Below are 18,270 nucleotides of genomic sequence, written 5' to 3' on the forward strand. Positions count from 1 at the left end.
AGTAAATGAAATAGAGATTAGAGAACAGGAAAACAAAGAAGCTGAGACACAGAGAGAAAAAAGGATCTCTAGGAATGAAAGAATATTAAGAGAGCTGTGTAACAAATCCAAATAGAACAATATTCACATTTTGGGGTTCCAGAAGAAGAAGAGAGAGAAAAAGAGATAGAAAGTCTCTCTGAGGAAATAATTGCTGAAAATGTCCCCCATCTGTGAAAGGAAATAGTCTCTCAGGTCAGGGAAGTGCAGACAGAGGTCTCCCAACACAAGAAACCCTAAGAAGACAACACCAAGACATATAATAATTAAAGTGGCAAAGATCAAGGACAAGGACAGAAAACTGAAAGCGGTCTGAGAAAGAAAAAAGATCACTTATAAAGGAAACTCCGTCAGCCTATCATCAGACTTCTCAGCAGAAACCTTACAGGCCAGAAGGGAGTGGCATGATATACTTAATGCAATGAAACAGAAGGGCCTCCAACCAAGAATACTCCAGCCAACAAGATTAACATTTAAATTTGAAGCAGGGATTAAATTATTTCCAAATAAGCAAAAGTGGAGGGAATTTACCACCCTCAAACTGTCTCTATAGTATACCTTAAATGGACTGCTATAGATGGAAGTGCTCCTAAGGATAAATAACTGGCACCAGACAAAATCAAACTACAGTAAAGGAAGTAGACCAATTAATTACTAAGCAAATGTGAAATAAAATCAACTACCCCCAAAGTCAGTCAGGAGATACACAAACAGTAAAGAATATGACAAATAATGTATAAAGAGCAGCAGAGGAAGAAGAAGGAGAATGGAGAAAAAAAAAGAACCTTTAGATTATGTTTGAAATAGCATAGTAAGTGACTTAAGATAGACTGTTAAATAGTAAGGAAGCTACTGCTGAAGCCGTTAATCACAAAACGAGAGCCTACAATGGCAATAAGGATATACCTATAGATAATCACCCTAAATGTAAATGGAATGAATGCACCAATAAAGAGACAAAGAGTTAAATAAAAATAAATAGACAAGACCCATCTATATGCTACCTACAAGGGACTCAAATCAAACCCAAAGACATACACAGACTAAAAGTGAAGGGATGGAAAAAGATATTTCATAAAAATAATAGCGAGAGACGGAGCCAGAATGGTGGCGAGAGTAGAGCAGCGGAAATCTCCTCCTAAAACCACATATATCTATGAAAATATAACAAAGACAACTCTTCCTAAAATAGAGACCAGAGGACACAGGAAAACATCCAGACCACATCCACACCTGTGAGAACCCAGTGCCTCGCGAAGGGGGTAAGATACAAGCCCCGGCCCGGTGGGACCCGAGCGCCCCACCCCCATGAGGGTGGAAAGAAACGGGAGAGGTTTTTTTTTTTTTTTGGCGAGTGCTTTTTGGAAGCCTTAAAGGGACAGGGACCCCAATACTAGGGAAACAGGGCAGCAATACCGGTGAGTGGGTGCCTGAGACCAGAGCCTGAGGACAAAGAAAATCATGCGTTTTTCCCCTTTTTTTTTCCTTTTTATTTTTTTAACTTTTTTTTTTTTCTCTTTCACAGTTGCTGTTGTTGTTTTGGTTTGGAGAGTGCTTTTTGGAAGTCTTAAAGGGCCAAGACAGGACACTTAGCCCAGAGGCAGGGAATGTAGGGACCTCTGGGCACTCTAACCCCCTGGGCAACATGGAGCACAGAGGCCCATTATGGAGATAAATACCCTCCTGGCCGGTCCCCCTCCAATGGGGCTCCACCATTTTGGAGGAGCAGCCCCAGCCAGATCACGCCCAAAGCAACAGCGGAGATAAACTCCATAGCAAACGGGCAGGTAGCAGAACCCCTATCTGCGCACAGCTGACAAGCATAGCCACTAGAGGTCGCTATTCTCCCAGGAGAGGAAGGCCACAAACCAAGAAGAAGGGAAGCTCTTCCAGCGATCACTTGTACCAGCTCTGCACACTATCTCTATCACCATGAAAAGGCAAAACTACAGGCAGACAAAGATCACAGAGACAACACCTGAGAAGGAGACAGACCTAACCAGTCCTCCTGAAAAAGAATTCAAAATAAAAATCATGAACATGCTGACAGAGATGCAGAGAAAAATGCAAGAGCAATGGGATGAGATGCAGAGAAAAATGCAAGAGCAATGGGATGAAGTCCGGAGGGAGGTCACAGATGTCAGCAAGGAGATCACAGAAGTGAAAAAAACCCTGGAAGGCATTATAAGCAGAATGGATAAGATGCAAGAGGCCATTGAAGGAATAGAAACCAGAGAACAGGAACATATAGAAGCTGACATAGAGAGAGATAAAAGGATCTCCAGGAATGAAACAACACTAAGAGAACTATGTGACCAAACCAAAAGGAATAATATTCATATTATAGGGGTACCAGTAGAAGAAGAGAAAAAGGGATAGAAAGTCTCTTTGAAGAAATAATTGCTGAAAACTTCCCCAAACTGGGGGAGGAAATAATCGAACAGACCACGGAAATACACAGAACCCCCAACAGAAAGGATCCAAGGAGGACAACACCAAGACACATAGTAATTAAAATGGCAAGGATCAAGGACAAGGAAAGAGTTTTAAAGGCAGCTAGAGAGAAAAAGGTCACCTATAAAGGAAAACCCATCAGGATAACATCAGACTTCTCGACAGAAACCCTACAGGATAGAAGAGAATGGCATGATATATTTAATGCAATGAAACAGAACGGCCTTGAACCAAGGATACTGTATCCAGCACGACTATCATTTAAATATGATGGCGGGATTAAACAATTTCCAGACAAGCAAAAGCTGAGGGAATTTGCTTCCCACAAACCACCTCTACAGGGCATCCTACAGGGACTGCTCTAGATGGGAGCACTCCTAAAAAGAGCACAAAACAAAACACACAACATATGAAGAATGGAGGAGGAGGAATAAGAAGGGAGAGAAGAAAAGAATCTCCAGACAGTGTATATAACAGCTCAATAAGCGAGCTAAGTTAGCAGTAAGATACTAAAGAAGCTAACCTTGAACCTTTGGTAACCATGAATCTAAAGCCTACAATGGCAATAAGTACATATCTCTCAATAGTCACCCTAAATGTAAATGGACTTAATGCATGAATCAAAAGACACAGAGTAATAGAATGGATAAAAAAGCAAGACCCATCTATATGCTGCTTACAAGAAACTCACCTTAAACCCAAAGACAAGCATAGACTAAAAGTCAAGGGATGGAAAAACATATTTCAGGCAAACAACAGTGAGAAGAAAGCAGGGGTTGCAGTACTAATATCAGACAAAATAGACTTCAAAATAAAGAAAGTAACAAGAGATAAAGAAGGACACTGAATAATGATAAAGGGCTCAGTCCAACAAGAGGATATAACCATTCTAAATACATATGCACCCAATACAGGAGCACCAGCATATGTGAAGCAAATACTAACAGAACTAAAGAGGGAAATAGACTGCAATGCATTCATTGTAGGAGACTTCAACACACCACTCACCCCAAAGGATAGATCCACCGGGCAGAAAACAAGTAAGGACATGCAGGCACTGAACAACACACTAGAACAGATGGACCTAATAGACATCTATAGAACTCTACATCCAAAAGCAACAGGATATACATTCTTCTCAAGTGCACATGGAACATTCTCCAGAATAGACCACATACTAGCTCACAAAAAGAGCCTCAGTAAATTCAAAAAGATTGAAATTCTAACAATCAATTTTTCAGACCACAAAGGTATAAAACTAGAAATAAATTCTACAAAGAAAACAAAAAGGCTCACAAACACATGGAGGCTTAACAACATGCTACTAAATAATCAATGGATCAATGAATAAATCAAAATAGAGATCAAAGAATATATAGAAACAAATGACAACAACAACACTAAGCCCCAACTTCTGTGGGACGCAGCGAAAGCAGTCTTAAGAGGAAAGTATATAGCAATCCAGGCACGCTTGAAGAAGGAAGAACAATCCCAAATGAATAGTCTAACATCACAATTATCGATACTGGAAAAAGAAGAACAAATGAGGCCTAAAGTCAGCAGAAGGAGGGACATAATAAAGATCAGAGAAGAAATAAACAAAATAGAGAAGAATAAAACAATAGCAAAAATCAACGAAACCAAGAGCTGGTTCTTTGAGAAAATAAACGAAAGAGATAAGCCTCTAGCCAAACTTATTAAGAGAAAAAGAGAATCAACACAAATGAACATAATCAGAAATGAGAATGGAAAAATCACGACTGACTCCACAGAAATACAAAGAATTATTAAAGACTACTATGAAAACCTATATGCCAACAAGCTGGAAAACCTAGAAGAAATGGACAACTTCCTAGAAAAATACAACCTCCGAAGACTGACCAAGGAAGAAACACAAAAGTTAAACCAATTATGAGCAAAGTAATTGAAACGGTAATCAAAAAACTACCCAAGAACAAAACCCCGGGGCTGGACGGATTTACCTCGGAATTTTATCAGACACACAGAGAAGACATAATACCCATTCTCCTTAAAGTGTTCCAAAAAATAGAAGAGGAGGGAATACTCCCAAACTTATTCTATGAAGCCAACATCACCCTAATACCAAAACCAGGCAAAGACCCCACCAAAAAGAAAATTACAGACCAATATCCCTGATGAATGTAGATGCAAAAATACTCAATAAAATATTAGCAAACAGAATTCAACAGTATATCAAAAGGATCATACACCATGACCAAGTGGGATTCATCCCAGGGATGCAAGGATGGTACAACATTCGAAAATCCATCAACATCATCCACCACATCAACAAAAAGAAAGACAAAAACCACATGATCATCTCCATAGATGCTGAAAAAGCATTTGACAAAATTCAACATCAATAAATGATAAAAGCTCTCAGCAAAATGGGAATAGAGGGCAAGTACCTCAACATAATAAAGGCCATATATGATAAACCCACAGCCAACATTATACTGAACAGTGAGAAGCTGAAAGCATTTCCTCTGAGATCGGGAACCAGACAGGGATGCCCACTCTCCTCACTGTTATTTAACATAGTACTGGAGGTCATAGCCACGGCAATTAGACAAAACAAAGAAATACAAGGAATCCAGATTGGTAAAGAAGAAGTTAAACTGTCACTATTTGAAGATGACATGATATTGTACATAAAAAACCCTAAAGACTCCACTCCAAAACTACTAGAACTGATATCGGAATACAGCAAAGTTGCAGGATACAAAATTAACACACACAAATCTGTAGCTTTCCTATACACTAACAATGAATCAATAGAAAGAGAAATCAGGAAAACAATTCCATTCACCATTGCCTCAAAAAGAATAAAATACCTAGGAATAAACCTAACCAAAGAAGTGAAAGACCTATACCCTGAAAACTACAAGTCACTCTTAAGAGAAATTAGAGGGGACATTAACAAATGGAAATTCATCCCATGCTCATGGCTAGAAAGAATTAATATTGTCAAAATGACCATCCTGCCCAAAGTAATATAGAGATTTGATGCAATCCCTCTCAAATTACCAGCAACATTCTTCAATGAACTGGAGCAAATAATTCAAAAATTCATATGGAAACACCAAAGACCCTGAATAGCCAAAGCAATCCTGAAAAAGAAGAATAAAGTAGGGGGGATCTCACTCCCCAACTTCAAGCTCTACTACAAAGCCATAGTAATCAAGACAATTTGGTACTGGCAGAAGAACAGAGCCACAGACCAGTGGAACAGATTAGAGACCCCAGAAATTAACCCAAACATATATGGTCAATTAATATTTGATAAAGGAGCCATGGACATACAATGGCAAAATGACAGTCTCTTCAACAGATGGTGCTGGCAAAACTGGACAGCCACATGTAGGAGAATGAAACTGGACCATTGTCTCACCCCATATACGAAGGTAAACTCAAAATGGATCAAAGACCTGAATGTAAGTCATGAAACCATTAAACTCTTGGAAAAAAACTTAGGCAAAAACCTCTTAGACATAAACATGAGTGACCTCTTCTTGAACATATCTCCCCAGGCAAGGAAAACAACAGCAAAAATGAGCAAGTGGGACTACATTAAGCTGAAAAGCTTCTGTACAGCAAAAGACACCATCAATAGAACAAAAAGGAACCCTACAGTATGGAAGAATATATTTGAAAATGACAGATCCAATAAAGGCTTGACGTCCAGAATATATAAAGAGCTCACACGCCTCAACAGACAAAAAACAAATAACCCAATTAAAAAATGGGCAGAGGAGCTGAACAGACAGTTCTCTAAAAAAGAAATACGGATGGCCAACAGACACATGAAAAGATGCTCCACATCGCTAATTATCAGAGAAATGCAAATTAAAACTACAATGAGGTATCACCTCACACCAATAAGCATGGCTGCCATCCAAAAGACAAACAACAACAAATGTTGGCGAGGCTGTGGAGAAAGGGGAACCCTCCTACACTGCTGGTGGGAATGTAAATTAGTTCAACCATTGTGGAAAGCAGTATGGAGGTTCATCAAAATGCTCAAAACAGACCTACCATTTGACCCAGGAATTCCACTCCTAGGAATTTACCCTAAGAACGCAGCAATCAATTTTGAGAAAGACAGATGCACCCCTATGTTTATCGCAGCACTATTTACAATAGCCAAGAATTGGAAGCAACCTAAATGTCCATCGGTAGATGAATGGATAAAGAAGATGTGGTACATATACACAATGGAATACTACTCAGCCATAAGAAGAGGGAAAATCCTATCATTTGCAGCAACATGGATGGAGCTGGAGAGTATTTTGCTCAGTGAAATAAGCCAAGCGGAGAAAGAGAAATACCAAATGATTTCACTCATCTGAGGAGTATAAGAACAAAGGAAAAACTGAAGGAACAAAACAGCAGCGGAATTACAGAACCCAAAAATGGACTAATAGGTACCAAAGGGAAAGGAACTGGGGAAGATGGGTGGGGAGGGAGGGATAAGGGCGGGGAAGAAAAAAGGGGGTATTAAGATCAGCATGCATGGGGGGGATGGAGAAAGGGGAGGGAGGGCTGTACAACACAGAGAGGACAAGTAGTGATTGTATAACATTTTGCTATGCTGATGGACAGTGACTGCAATGTGGTTTTTAGGGGGGACCTGATATAGGGGAGAGCATAGTAAAGAGTATTCTTCATGTATGTCTAGATTAAAGATTTAAGAAAAACAAAAAAAAAAGAGAAAGAAAGAAGGAAAAGGGAGATTACTCCTCGACAGCATAAAACTATTGGTAATTCAAAGATTAACGCATGCTTTAAATATCCTTAATGTTGGTCACTTAAATGGTGTCAGATGATCAGCTATGGAGGTACTCTTTTCTGATTATATTCCTTTCTCTTAATAAAAATAATAGTAAATAAAATAAAAAATAAAAAAATAATAAAAAATAAAAATAAAAAATAAATAAATAAAAAATAATAATAGGGAGAAAAAAGCCGGAGTAGCAGCACTTAGATCAGACAAAATAGATTCCAAAACAAAGAAAGTGACAAGAGGCAAGGAGGGACATTACATAATGATAAAGGGGTCCATCCAACAAAAGGATATAACCATTATAAATCTATCCACCCAATATAGGAACAATTAACATAAAACATGTACTAACAGAATTAAAGGCGTAAACATAGTGAAACACGTTTGTTTTAGATGACTTTAACACACCACTCATAAAAAAAGACAAATCAATCAGACAGAAAATAAGGAGACTGAGACACTGAACAACACATTAGAACAGATGTACCTACCAGACATCTACAGAACACTCCATCCAAAAGCAGCAGGATACACATTCTTTCCAAGTGTACATGGAATGTTTTCCAAAATAGATCATGAACTAGGCTACAAAAAGAGCCTGAGTAAATTAAAAAAGATTGAAACTGTGCCAACCAGTTCCTCAGACAGGAAAGGTATGAAGCTAGAAATAAATTATGCAAAGAAAACAAAAAAGTCCACAAACACATGAAGGCTTAACAACATGCTTCTAAATAATCAATGGGTCAACGACCAAATAAAAAGAGAGATCAGGCAATATATGGAGACAAATGAAAACAACATCTCATCACCCTAGAATCTGTGGGACATGCGAAGGCAGTTCTAAGAGGAAAGTATATAGCAATACAGGCTTTCCTCAAGAAAGAAAAACAACCCCAAATGAACTCACAATTAATGAAACTAGAAAAGAAGAACAAATGAGGCCCAAAGGCAGTAGAAAGAGGGATATAATAAAGACCAGAGCAGAAATAAATAAAATTGAGAAGAATAAAACAATAGAAGAATAAATGAAACCAGGAGCTGGGTCTTTCAGAAAATAAACAAAATAGATAAACCGCAAGACAGATTTACCAAGAAAAAAAGAGAGTATATACACATAAAGAAAATCATAAATAAGAAGGGAAAAATCACTATGGACACCATGGAAATATAAAGAAAATTAGAGAATACTATGAAAAATTATATGTCAACAAATTGGATAACCCAGAAGAAATGGACAACTTTCTAGAATAATACAACTTTCCAAGGCTGACTCAGTAAGAAACAGAAAATCTGAACAGACAGATTACCAGCAATGAAATTGAATTCTAATAAAAAAACTACTTAAGAAAAAAACTCCTGGACCAGATGGCTTCACTGCTAAATTTTATCAAACATTTAGAGAAGACCTAGTACCCATTCTCCTTAAAGTTTTCCAAAAAGTAGAAGAGGAGGGAATACTTCCAAACTCATTCTATAAGGCCAGCATCACTATAATATCAAAACCAGGCAAAGACACCACAAAAAAGAAAATTAGAGATCAATATCCCTTATAAACATAGATGCAAAATCCTGAACAAATCCTTAGCAAACAGAATTCAGAAATACATCAAGATGGTCTACATAGCTAATCATCAGGAATATGCAAATTAAAACCACAATGATGTGTCACCTCACACCAGTTAGGATGGCTAACTCCCAAAAGACAAGAAACAGCAAATGCTGGCCAGGATGTGGAGAAAGCAGAACCCTTGTACACCACTGGTGGGAATGTCAGTTAGTTCAACCATTCTGGAAAGCAATATGGAGGTTACCCAAAAACTAAAAATAGAAATGCCATTTGACCCAGGAATTCCACTCCTAAGAATTTACCCAAAGAAAACAAGATCCCTGATTCAAAAAGACCTATAGGTACCCTTATGTTTATTGCAGCACTATTTACAATAGCCAAGATATGGAAGCAACCTAAATGTCCATCAGTAGATGAATGGATAAAGAAGATGTGGTACATATACACAATGGAATATTATTAAGCCATAAGAAGAAAACAAATCCTACCATTTGCAACAACATGTATGGAGCTAGAGGTTATTATGCTCAGTGAAATAAGCCAGGTGGAGAAAGACAAGTACCAAATGATTTCACTCATTTGTAGAGTACAACAATGAAGCAAAACTGAAGGAACAAAACAGCAGCAGACTCACAGACTCCATGAAAGGACTAGCAATTACTAAAGGGAAGGGGTTGGGGAGGGAGGGAGAAGGGGATTAAGGGGCACTATAATTACCAATCACAATAAAGTCACGTTACAGGGAAAGCAGTACAGCACCCAGAAGACAAGTAATGACTCCATAGCATCTCACTACACTGATGGGCAGGGATTGCAATGGGGGAAGGTGGTGGGTGAAGACTTGATAATATGGGTGAATGTTGAAACCACAAGGTTGTTCATGTGAAACCTTCATAAGACTGTATATCAATGACACTTTAATTAAAAAAAACAAAACTTCAGTCCTCGATAATTCACAGAAATAGCAATTAAGACTGTGAGCTTTTGATGACAGACTGTGATGGCCCAGATGCCTACTGGAAAGATGGGTAGCCTATGTGAGTGATTTGATCTTCTGTAGCGTGGTTTCCTCAACTGCAAAACTGGGAATATAATGTTATCTACCTCATGGGGTTGCTCTGAGCATTAGATTAGTTTAATTCATGTAGCTCACAACAAACAGCATTCTGGTTTAAAGCACACATGGATTTCTGAGAGATTCTGAAAAAAAGACAAATGAGCGCATACCTCTCTGGTCTCTGAGATATAATTATATCTAAGATGCAGAATGCTACCAGTATTATAAAGGTTATCACAGAAGAAAAGTCATTTTTCTAAAAATGGAAAAATTACCCAATTTGAAGAAGGAAGTCACAGGTGACATGGCATGTGCAAACTAGTTAATATGTGTTCCCAGAAAGAATTCAAACTGAACTTTGCAAGGCCTCCAAAGCCAATAATAGAAGATTCTTCAAATACATCAAAGGTATTATACTTACCGGAGAATTAAGTGAGACTATTTGGTGATTATAGAAGAAACCCTATGCTCAAGGATGAAAAGGAGAGAATAGATTGTATCACTTGTCTCTATTTTCACATAGGACTACCTATTCCTAGGTCGTTTTTAAGGCAGGTAGGCTTGAGGTATTAAATAATTTAGAATTTTGGGGGTTAAATAGACAAACTAGATGCTGAAAAAGCTCCAAGACAGATATCATGAACAATGAATTCTGAAGGCATTCAAAGGAGCAGGTGTGGAACTCCTGGGCTAAAATGGATTACTACTGCCATAAATGGTTTTTCTTCCAGAAAATAATAAGCCACAATTCTGATCCTCATCGCTAAGAACAACTTAAAGGGTCTTTGGTAATGAAAATGCAAAACAATGGAAAATACCAAGAAAACATTGATAAGAGTCACCTATTTTAGGTTCTAAGATCATGTAATTTTTTTAGAAGGCAATATAATCATTATCTCCTTAATTAAACATTTAAAAGTTCCATTTTACAGTAGGAGTTTTTGTTTGTTTTTTATCAGCAGGAAAAGTAAAATTTCTCTTTCATAAAATATTTGCAAGGCTAAAATAGTTACAGAATTTTCAGAATTATTTAAAAGGAAAAAAAAATAAGTTCAGTGACCAGCATTAGAATTTAATCTATATTTGCTTCCAGGAACACTGTAGCATAGACAGCTACTGTTCTCTGAGCCCTGTGGCCTCATCTTCCTTGACACTAAGCTAATTTACTTATCTTGGGCTCCTTGAGAAACCAGACATGTGATCATGAGACTGAGGTTTGGTGAAATGGGTATATAAGTACATATGCTGGGTCTATACCAATCTCCATGTACATGCCTCTGTGCTCTCTTTCCCTATAGTGTGGCTCAAATGAGGATGGTTCCAAAGGTGGCCTTAGAAGTCACATTTGAATATGGCAGAGGCTCCAACAGCCTAAACAACTTTATGGAAGAAGGCCACTTGCTCACCTGTTCATCTACTTAGTACTGTTACAAGAGTAAGAAGTAAATTTTACTATATTTGCATCATTCTGTATTTTGAGGTCCATTTGTGATAGCAATTTGCCTACATTGAATATTTTAAATAAAGCAGATGCAAATCTTAAATAAAGCAGAATTTTAGATTCTAAGTAAGTTTAGCAACTTAATAAATCTTCATGAAGGAAACAGTTCAGGCTCAACTAAAACACTCAAGGAATGGGGAAATTTCAAAGACACTATTCATCTAAATTTAAAAAATTTTCTTGTTAGCAAATAAAGGGACTAGTAAAATACATAGGCCAAATACATAAACATCTATGAATTATAAATTTATCTGTTTAATTATAATATTCTAAAAGCAATTATAAGCAACATTAATTATATGACACTATACGATTTATATGTTTAGATTGTACCAAATACTATACTAAGCCCTTTACATGTATTACCTCATTGATTTCTCACCTCAGTCCTCTGAGGAAATACTACTCTGATTCCCATACCATAAATGAGAAAATTGAGGCACACATTAAGAGCTGGAATTTAAACTCTAACATTCAGACTCCTGAGCTAACTCTCTTCACTACTATGTAAAAATGTCTCTATTAGTAGTATCCGACTGCCCAAAAAATTGTAATAAAATTTATAAATTTATTTTGCAACCATAAAAGAGGTTATGTGTTTAAAGAATATAGTACTCTAAGTGCTGAAAAAAAAATCTGTGTATAAGAGACTACAAATACACAAATAATAAATCTGGTTCTGTGAGTAGAAGGGATGGTCACATATATCATATGATCTGAGTAGCACTAAAAAGGCCAACACCAAATCATTTTCTCTACCAGTCTCTTCCCTGGCAAACAGTTCCAAATCACAACCCTCATAGAGATTAAGGGCAGGGATTCATAGCTGAGAATCTAACCTCTTATTTCTAGTTTACTGTCATCATGAGCAAAAAACTAGCTCCTAGTAGATTTACTAATGGCAGCATAACTCTCAAAATCTCCTTGACTTCTGCCTTTTTTCTAACTACCTACCCTATATATTTGATTACCAAGTCTGTCCATTCTTTCTCCAAAATGTCAATTACATCTATTCCCCTTTCCATTTTCATTGCCATTATTCTAGATTAGACCCTTTCTATCACCTATACCAGTGTTTTTCTAACTTATTAAAACTATCTTATGATGAGAGAAATATTTCATATGTTGATCCAATACAAATATACACATACATGTGCTTATAACTGAGACTGTATCTTCATAAAATAATACTTAACTCTTCCAAGAGCAATTTATCCTGATATTGTTTAAAACCTTTGGTTATATCTCTCACTGAACTCATTTCATGATTCACTGGTGGGTCACAACCTGCAGTATGAATAACTGACAACTGCAAATGTTTCTTACTGCCTCCACATCCTCCTGGCTCCTGTCCTTTCTATTCATTTCCACCAGATTAAATATTTTTAAAGCTCCATTCTAATTATGTTAGATGCTTCCTATACAGCATTCCTTATGTGTTAGCCCAGTGTTTCAAGCTCTACCAAACCTAGGCCTAGCATAAAAATACCCCAACATATTATTTCAATTAAAGACAAACTGAACCACAAATACAACTTGTGATCTCCTGATTCTTTTCAGACTGAATTCTCTGTCTCCTAGTTTCCTGACAGGTCTATGAAAATCCTATTCCACTCATTCATTCAGTATATATTTAGGAAGCAGTTTTATGTTCTAGGCACAGAGGGAGGTAAGTGGTTCCTGCACTCACAGAGCTTACAGTATGGCACCAACCACGTAAAAGTACTGACCAATGTGGAAACAGTTACAAAATGGTATTATTGGATTATATACTAGAAAGAGCTTACCTAACAGGATCGGGCAACTCTTTCAAACAAAAAGCCATTTAATCCAAGTACCAAAAGATAAAAAGGAGCTAGCAGGTGAAAAAGGAGAGTAAAGAGTTCTTAGGTGGGGAAACAGCATTCTGAGGGCTGTAAAGAGAGAAACAAACAAATCTCAAAGAAGTGGAATATGACCAGTTTAGTTGTAGCAGAGAGAATACAAGGCAAAGAGGCCTATGAGCTGGAGACAAAGGGAAAAGCAGATTGTGGATGGCATTATATCAGAGGTCCAACGGCAGTACAGCAAGTACTTATCAGATGCCTGCTAAATACCGGGTAACTGAATATTTAAGGATATTTAAGGCATGTTTCCTTGTCCTTCAGGAACTCATTCTTCTGTGAAGACTGATAGGTAAACCCAGAGAAAGAATTATTAACCTTTTCTGGCAGTTTGAGAAAAGCTTCCTAGAGGAAGTAATGCCTGAGCAGGGACTTAAAAATTGAATATGAGTTCCCAAGCTGACAATGGCTTATCAGACAAGGGACCAGCATGTGCAAAATTAAAAGGACATGAAAAAAAAAAGCATGACTTTTCCATGAAAGCTCTTATTGATAGCCCAGAGAAGAAAGTGTTCTCATGTTCCTAAGAATTTAGGGTCCCTGCAACATAATGGAGTTAGGTTACAGGATAAAAAGGTACTTAAATAAAAAGGCTGTATCTTCCTTTTTTTTGAATCGCCTAAGGAGCTTATCACAGTGTTTTGCTTATAGAAGACACTCAATATCAGTAAATATATATTTGTAGAATAAATGAATAACTATTTTATTGAATTAAAATTAACGAAGTTATCCCTTATGTACAGAAGGAAGAGAAGAAAGATGCCTTACCATACTTTTCAGGAGCAGGGAATCACCTAAGTAGGAAGGGCTGCATAGTAAAATCCCTTGACTCCAAAAGTTTAAATGGGAGGGGAAGGGCTCCAAATCAAGGGACCTGGGCCTCCCTTGTAAAAGAAGGCAGCAAAATGGCAAGAATGACGCGACACATAAAGTAGTCACCATTAAAAATGTGTTAGGTTGAAAAAATTTGTTATTTTTTAAAAAACTAACTACAAATATTGAGACAATCAAGGATTTGGCAGAGTTGATACCACTTCAAGCAGAGAACAGAGAATTTAATAGTTCATCTTTTTTTTTACCTTCCCTATCTGAGCCTTCAGTTTTCAGAAATCATTTAAATAAACTTCAGAATGTTCTTGCAGACATTACTAAACTCTGTCCATACCAATGAATTCCAATGACATCATTGTTTCCATGGTAACTAATGTATTTCAAAAGGGGAAAAAACAGAGAGCAGAACTAAAAACCAGGAAAAAAATGGAATGAAGTGGTAAACAAAGCATAACATTCTGCTTTGCATTTATGGGACACTTTCTAATTTCAAATGCTTTACCATTACTTAGACTCCAAGGCTCTTAAGTGCCAGAGGACCTCAGAGGTCATCAAATCCACATCCCATACATAGCTGGGATTCCCTTTACACTGTAGCTAAATGTAAATTGCTTTTTTTCAACTGCTCATAGAGCTCATTCACTTGCACAGATTACTGGGCACCTATTCTGTTCTGCAGGTTTAAGAGATGACTAAGGCATTCCACCCCCTTTCAAAATTTTTGCTGTTTAGAGGGCAAATAATTCAAACATGGGGGTGAGAAAGAGGGCTACAGTAAAAGATACAGGATGATGTCAAAAAAGCCAACTGGGGATTATGCATTTCCAATGACTTTTGTTTCTGCTTCACTTTAGCCCCACACACCCATGACCAACCACATCCTGGACCTTATCATGACCCAGAACAGTTCAAACTTTGCAAACTTAAACTCCAACACTAAGTTGTTGATAATGAACAGGTCTTCCACTCTTTAACTAATCCTGCACTACTCCTATGAGCTTTAATGCAGCCCAAAATAATTCACTTGCAATACTTCCTCACAATGCTGGTATCCTCAACTTTTATCCTTCAGCGGCACCCACCTAGCAATAGCCTAACCTGGATCTCATGACAATCCCTCTTCCCGCTGTTGAGTGCCATAAGGATTCTCTGTCCTACCCTTTGTCCTACAGAAAAATCTGTCAGAACAGTTATGAGACTGCCACTCCACTTACAGGGCAGTATGTCTCAAGTGCTATAGGTAAGTGAGATAAGTGAATAATTTCATAAGGACTGAAAGGTATATATACTGAATTTGGCAACTAAGGTCATTAGACCCCCAAACAGTAAAGTGCATATAGGACTTACTCATAGCCATAGTCACCTCAAGTGACACCATCAGTTGAAATGGCCTCTTGGTATAAAAAATGATAATTTACAGTGGGGGAGGGAAGAATAAGGAAAAGGTTTTGTCTTTTGCTCATTTTAAAACTTTTCCCTTAAGGATTTCATGATGCTTTTGAGTGAGCTGAACATATGTCTGCACCCTCATCTTGCAGAATGAGAAGTTAAGCATTCACTTAAATGCTGACAAAATGGCTATTATCCTGACCTTGAAGTGGCAGTAACAAATCACTGACCCTGCCATCTAATTTCTGTCAGAAAGGATTATGGATTACTTTTTCTCATAATTGTTGTTAGATAGTGCTCTCCAGCTTTTTGCTGATTTATATTTTAAAACCACATATAAGTACTTTATTTAGTTATCTGGGTAGGCATTTCTTGTACCTAGTTTACCCTGGAGGACATAATAGGAAGTTACACTGTTCAAACTTTACTGAAACAATTTTCTATCTGAGGCAGGCATTTTGTCAGCATTGCTTTAAAATTTTTCCAAGCCAAAATTCACAACATTGAATACCATGGGGATGCTATCACTCATCTATCCACATATAAAAACTGGCCCTAGAACACACTCTCATCACAATTTTACTACTGCTAGTGAGAACACCTCAGATCATCAGGAAGGCAGGCACACAGACATCATCCTTATCAGGTTCAGTTCTCCTGGGAGCATGTTGATCCAATCCAGGGCTCACAGCTACTGATGCACACAGCTCTATACTGACTGGCAAGGGAGAAGAGGTGCTTGTAGAAGAGGATCATCTCAGCTCTGCTATTCTACCATTTATACTTTTCAGAAGTTCCCCTGAGACAAAAACATTTATAAAAGCTTCCTGAAGAGTCCATTCATTCTAATATACCAATGGATCCTACAGTGTGTCACAGTCTCATTGAAGAATTTAGTAAAAGTTTTGAATTCTCCCCATACCAAAACAAACACAAAATGAACATATAATCTGGGCAGTGGAGGGTGAGGGAGAGAGAATCATGAGGCCCCTGAAGCTAATCCACTGGCTGAAAACTAAAATGCTCTGCTCTGTAAGGGCTAAAATCTGTCCCTGACTTAAGCAAGGTCACTGGAGAGCCATATAGATGGAAGAATCACCTAGGCTTTGTACTGAAATACTTATTCTAAACTGTCCTCTGGCACAAGTCCTCTTGCTTTTGCTTAGGCACACTAGTAGGATGAACTCTCTGTGCTAAAGATGGTGCTCTCTCGAGTGCACTCATTATACACAGGGTTTCTTTTTTCTGAGAGCCTAGGGGAGACACTTTTGCCTCTCTAGTCTCCACTTTTCTTCTCTTGAGCATCAATCTATTGTTTTTCAACCTTGTGGAATGGATAGTTTTATAATGGTCCTGTGTTTCTTTCCCATTCCTTCTAGAAAATTCATGGCATACTTCAAACATGTATTTAAGTCCCTTGATGGCATATAATTTATTTACAGATTCACTTCTGGATCCATTTGATTTTAATTGTCATTTGTCTTATTTTTATTATATTGTCAGATTGTATAGAAAATTCTTACTCTTTAGAAGACAGTGAACTATAAATGAGCTTAGCTGTAAGGGACCAAAGGAAAAAAGTCATCTTTTTCACCAATTTTCCCATTGGTGACCTATTCAAGTGTATCTACCTAAACACTCTTGTTATTTTTTTTGTCAGTGTTAGCTGCAAGTATTTGAGAGAGGTAGTATATGCTCAGAAAACTTACACCTGAAGGATATTTAGAATTTTTCTTGATTAATATGACATGTATACATGTTTGCACATGTGTATGTGTTTTTAAAGTAACCATAAAGATGAAGGGTTTTCATACAGATTTCTGCATAGAACTGAATTAAAATTTGGATTGTATTTCTCAATAACTTGCTTCTGCATTTAGAAGCATCTCATATTTTCACAACAGTGAAGCTGTAAATGCTTACAGGCACATGGAGTTTTCGAAACATCTCAGCACCCTTGTGTGCATCCATCAGTGCAATGTCCTGGGGCGTGGAGACAATCACAGCACCTAACCAAAGAAAAGCAAAAAAAAGGGAGCAAAATGATGCCATCATTTAATTTTTTATGGTATGATTACTTCCAAAATTATGTTGTTTACACTCTAAAAACATCTACCACATAAACTGTTCAGGTAATGCATACACATTTTACATACATGAATGGGAAGGACGAGGAAATGTCTACTTTGCTCTTGCCTATTTTTGACTCTTCACTTCTAAAATTACAAATGACTGACCAGTGACTCAAGACCACAGCTGTGTCATCAGAACCTTCTTCCCATTCAGAAAATGTGCTAGTTAGAAGATGCATGTGGCAGGCTTAACATTTAAGAAGCTAATAGCCACTTGGGGAGACCAAAAATTAAGGATTACAACACAGTGTACTAAGCATTGTACCAGAGGTATACCTAAGGTATTATGGAGTCAAAAAGAAGGAATAAAGGAAAGATAAATAATTCAATCTAGGGGAGAGGATGGTAAAGATGATAATGAATGGGGTGAGGAAGCAGGACATAAGGAGAAGCAGTAGGGGAAAGTTGCCAGAAAGAGGTGATTACTAGGATAAGTCCTAAAAATTTGTGTCATAGAAAAGTTGCTAGTGTGTAACATACTATGGAGAATAGTTTGGTGGGGGTAAAACTAGGGCTTTTGTCAGAAATTCAGATGCAAAATAGTGGTGGCCTGAACTAAAGCAGCACTGAAAGCAGGTGAAGATGGACACTTTCCTGGGTCTCCACTATTATC

The 18,270-nt window shown here is 37.5% G+C and overlaps 1 protein-coding gene across 9 annotated transcripts in view; it reads right to left on the reverse strand.

The window, feature by feature from the left end:
- NUBPL (NUBP iron-sulfur cluster assembly factor, mitochondrial) overlaps positions 1–18,270 on the reverse strand; it is a 259,893-nt gene that overhangs the window by 22,426 nt on the left and 219,197 nt on the right. For all 9 annotated transcript variants that reach the window (XM_073211389.1, XM_073211392.1, XM_036999438.2 and 6 more), the window contains one exon: positions 17,449–17,534. In XM_073211389.1, coding sequence (XP_073067490.1) covers positions 17,449–17,534 — 86 coding nt within the window. The remainder of the gene's footprint in view (positions 1–17,448; positions 17,535–18,270) is intronic.

Source organism: Manis javanica, chromosome 8, assembly GCF_040802235.1.
Source record: "Manis javanica isolate MJ-LG chromosome 8, MJ_LKY, whole genome shotgun sequence".
Classification (NCBI taxonomy): domain Eukaryota; kingdom Metazoa; phylum Chordata; class Mammalia; order Pholidota; family Manidae; genus Manis; species Manis javanica.